The following is a 4,586-nucleotide window of genomic DNA, read 5'->3' on the forward strand; positions in this document are numbered from 1 at the left end:
ACCACCTCACCCATTGCTGGGTTAAGCTTGCGTTGTCTCTCCCAATGAGGGACGGCATTGTCCTCAAGTTCAATGTGGTGCATGCAAAGTGCTGGGCTTATTCCTTTCAAGTCATCTATGGTATACCCCAAAGCACTTTGATGCCTCCTCAAAACTTGGACGAGCTTGAGGACTTGCTCATCATTCAAACTAGCATTAACTATGACGGGGAAGGATGAGTTAGGACCAAGGAAAACATACCTAAAGCTCGAAGGTAGAGCTTTGAGATCAACCTTGGGAGCTTCCTTACCATCACATTGCTTAAGATCATCAAGAACGTCCTCCCGGTCAAGCAAAAGGCAACATTCCCCGGGTTGGTCATCAAGTGGGGTAGAATTCTATTGCTCCTTGTATTTGGCCACTTCAAACCCTAAATTTCCTAAACCTTCCCTATTCAAGATAGCAAGATCAAGAGGATCGTTAGAAATTAGCAAGTGCTCATGCATATCATGGACAAGGGGATCAAGGGAGTCAACAAAGAAACAATTTTCACTTGGTGAGCTAGGATAGTGCATAGTATTAGTCAAATCAAAAGTAAGACTATCCTTTCCCACCTTCAAGGTGATTACCCCTTGTTTAACATCAATGATGGCCCCCGCCATGGCAAAAAACGACCTACCAAGAATAATAGGGACATGAGCGTCCTCATCAATATCAAGCACAACAAAGTCGACGGGGATGATGAATTTTCCTACCCTCAATGGTACATCCTCAACTTTGCCAATAGGATATTTGACCGAACGATCGGCAAGTTGCAATGTAATATTGGTAGGGACTAAATCGCCAATTTCAAGCTTCGTAAATACCGAGTATGGCATCAAACTAACACTAGCCCCCAAATCACATAAGGCATTCCCAATTTCAAGGGTTTTGATTGCACAAGGGATAGTGAAACTACCCCGATCCTTGAGTTTTGGGGGCATTTGATTGAGAATAATGGCACTACAATTCTCGGTTAAATTGATCATTTTCTTTACGTCGCAATCTCTCTTCCCACTCAAAATTTCCTTAAGAAATCTAGAGTAGGTAGGCATTTGTTTTAATGCGTCCGTAAAGGGAATGGTAATATGAAACTTCCTAAGAACTTCAAGGAATTTTTAGAATTGAACATCCAATTCGTGCCTTATAAACCTTTGGGGGTAGGGGAGTTTAGGAGTGGGGAGAGGTAGAAGATTAGCCTCCTTTGGCTTTGAAACATCACTCACATCATCAACGTCAGTCTCCTCTCTACCGCATCATCGTCATTCAACTCAACAACCCCCTTTTGTTCTTCCCCTTTTGACTCGGAAACATTACTAGCACTAACGCCATCACCTAGAGTCTTCCCACTCCTAGTAACAATGGCATTCATTTGCCGTGGTGCTTGACCTTGGGGCGGGAGACTTGTGTGCACATGATGCTCTTTGATGGTATTGGATAGTTGAGCAAGTTGAGTTTCAATCATCTTAAGATGAGTATTGGATTGCTTGAATCCATCCTCAAATTCCACATTCTTTTTGGCTTGCGCCCCACAAACGACTCCATGAGAGCCTCAAGTTTAGACTTAGGAGGCGGAAGTGGTGGAGGAGCATTACCAAATTCGGTAGGATTAGGTGGAAATTGTGTGCCATAGGTCCTAGGTGCACTGAATCCGGGAGGAGGATATTGGGAATTTCCATATTGGTTTCCCGAATTCAATGGATAACCCCTACTAGAAACTCCCCTATATTGCCCATATTGGTAATTATAACCTCCTCCACCTTGGTGGTTTGGGTTATAACTAGCTTGGTTGTATTGAGCTTGATTACCTAGGCCATGGGGTTGACCATAGGAAGCTTGGCCTTGATCTCCTTGGCCCTATAGTTAATCCGACCTTGGTTATCAAACCCTCCATTTTGGCCTTGGCCTTGGTAGAATCCATCTTGATAAGAATGCATAGGAGGGCCTCTAGGTGCTTGTCTATTGAAGTTTGGGTTTGGGGGCCCATCATACCTAGGTCTTTCATTCATAGCATTTGCATACTCGACATCAAATTCTTGCTCATAAGGAGATCCATGTTCAACATATGATACATTATGCAATAAATGATACATGCTAGGGAAATGACCATGCTCACCACAAATATCACAAAAAGATGTATCAAGAGGCATGGTGTTGTAGGAACTAACCTTGCCCTTCCCCATAATGAGAAGGGTGGCCAACGGTGGAGGAATTGTTGATGGAGATGGTGGTTGACTAGGAGCACTCTCAAGCTTCTCAAGTCTCGAGCTAAGCTTTTCAATGATATTGGCTTGCTCCAAAGAGAAAGCCGAACCCTTGCCATCTTCATAATTACTCTTGCCATCATAATTCCTAGTCCCAACATGCCATGCTTGATAGATTTGCACGACTTCTTCGATGATCTCTTTGATTTGGTCCTCCGTTTTATTCATTATTGGACCACCTTTCCCCGCATCTAGGCTTGTTTTGGAGGTTGGGCTAAGTCCCAAATAAAAGGTTTGGAGGAGGAGTCACTTTGGTATTCCGTGGTGAGGACACTCCCTTTGATACTCCTTGAACCTATCCCATTCTTCAAATAGGGATTCATCACGTTTTTGCTCGAAGGATTGTATCTTGTGCCGGTATGCCGCGGTCTTCCCATGCGAGTAGAACTTACTAAGGAATGCACTTGTCACCTCGTTCCAAGTCCTTAGTGAATTTGGCTTGACCTCCTTGTCAAACCAAAAACTAGCTCGCCCCAATAGAGAAAACCGGAATAGCTTCAATCTAACATATTCAGAAGTCACCGTTGTGCTTTATGGTATCGCAATAGTGCTCGAATTGCTTCAAGTGCTCGTGCGGCGACTCACCACTTTTTCCGCAAAACGGGTGACTTTGAACTAAGGTAATCAAGGCGGGCCTTATCTCCAAGTTATTGGCAGTAGTAGTCGGGGCTTGTATGCCATAAGTTGCCTCAAAAGCACCCGCTATGCCCAAATTCTCAACCGGTAGAGCCATACTCTCTATGGTTGGACTTAAAAGCTCTTGATCCGGAATCTCGCTCAATTAAATCTATTGCAGCTTGATGAACGGGTTCGAATTCGCCTTAAACTCCGCAATGTCCTCTCTAACTTTAGGTCGAGAGGGTAGAGAGGCCTATGACGAGTACGCCCCCTATCTTGCATACAATCTCAAAGAAACCGTGAGCAATGACAAGCAAACTAAAACAATAACGAAATTTTGGGTTAAACTAGACTTAACTAAACTAAACTCAAAAACAACAACCATTTTGATAGGGCGTTTTCCGCGTCGTTGAATCGGAATGCACCAAATCAAACAATATTTGTAAGATCCTAAACCGACACACCATATGAATTATAGTGGCAAGCTAAGGTATCGTCCCAAGAAACGGTTTGGTTTGAGTCTAAGCACCAAGCTAGTTTAGAAAGCAAATTCAAAAGAATGTGTCACAACTAAGGAAATTAAGATAATTAGGCGACAATTATGGGAAGAGTTAGGGAATCGGGGGTCAACTTGGGTTCATTGGGGAAAACGAGATGCAATGCAATCATGATAATGTAAGGACATGCAATTAAGGAAGAAACCAACAATTATGGTTTGGCACCTCTCTCGGTTAGCAGACCTTGCCAATTCTAACTCTAATGATACGCTTTCGCGTCACCTTAGAACTAGGATGGGAAACTAAATCAACTAGCCACTTCAAATTCATTCATAGACTCTCAATTTCTTGACAAATCCACGAAGAACGCTCCAATTATAATGTCAAGCATAGTATTTGCAACTACTAAACCAATCAAACACGGAAATCCTAAATTGCAAGTCACAATTTAATCACATCACCAATCAAGAAATCAACTCTACATCCCCAATTACTCCCCAAGAATCACCCCTAACAATTGACTACTCACTACACATTGATGGGGTAATTAGGCTAGAAATTAAAATTAAGCAAATGATAATCATGATTGAATTGAAAAACAAAATTGCAAAGCAAACAAGCAATTAAATTAGAATTCCCAAGGATTCAATTGAAATCAAAATTGAAAGCAATAGAAAAATTCAACAATCAAAACAATTAAGAAAAGTAAGGCAAGAATTTAAAAGATTAAGGAGAAGAGAAGTTACTAAATTCTTGAAGAATCTTGAACTTGAAAGCAAAACTTGAATTAATCTTGAATTTCTCTCTCTAGAATTTGAAACTAAATTTCTGAAAATGTAATTCTAAAACTCTCCAAAAAAACTAAAACTAAAAACTTATGAAATAATGAAATCGAAAAACTATTTATATGTTTCTAAAAGTAGAAGCTTAAATTCGTAAAAAGGGCCATCCCGCATTGTCGTGCGGGCGCACATACCCTTTTGCGAGCGCACCAAGAAGTTCGTGTGGGCGCACAGAAATTCTGTGCGTCCACACAGAGCGACGATTCAGCAGCTACGTACTGTGCGAGCGCACATAATTCTTGTGCGGGTGCACAAGCTTTTGTTTCATCCTTTCATTTGCCAGCCCTCGTGGCGCATGAAAATCTTGTGCGAGCGCGCCGTTGATTCTCGTGCGGCACGACATTTAT

The 4,586-nt window shown here is 41.9% G+C and overlaps 1 protein-coding gene and 1 non-coding gene across 2 annotated transcripts; one reads left to right on the top strand and one right to left on the bottom strand.

Annotated features, from left to right (window-relative positions):
* Positions 1-377: 377 nt before the first annotated feature.
* On the bottom strand, positions 378-1,483 carry LOC110800987 (uncharacterized). The gene is made up of 2 exons (XM_022006297.2): positions 1,245-1,483; positions 378-1,116 (listed from the first exon to the last, which is right to left on the bottom strand). Exons 1-2 carry the CDS (start codon positions 1,481-1,483, stop codon positions 378-380), a joined length of 978 nt encoding a protein of 325 aa, XP_021861989.2.
* A 1,055-nt stretch (positions 1,484-2,538) lies between these two features.
* On the top strand, positions 2,539-2,643 carry LOC130468301 (small nucleolar RNA R71). The gene has a single exon (XR_008928701.1). It is a non-coding gene; the product is annotated as a small nucleolar RNA R71 (small nucleolar RNA).
* The last annotated feature ends 1,943 nt before the right edge of the window (positions 2,644-4,586 follow it).

Source organism: Spinacia oleracea, chromosome 2 (assembly GCF_020520425.1).
Source record: "Spinacia oleracea cultivar Varoflay chromosome 2, BTI_SOV_V1, whole genome shotgun sequence".
Taxonomy (NCBI): Eukaryota; Viridiplantae; Streptophyta; class Magnoliopsida; order Caryophyllales; family Amaranthaceae; genus Spinacia; species Spinacia oleracea.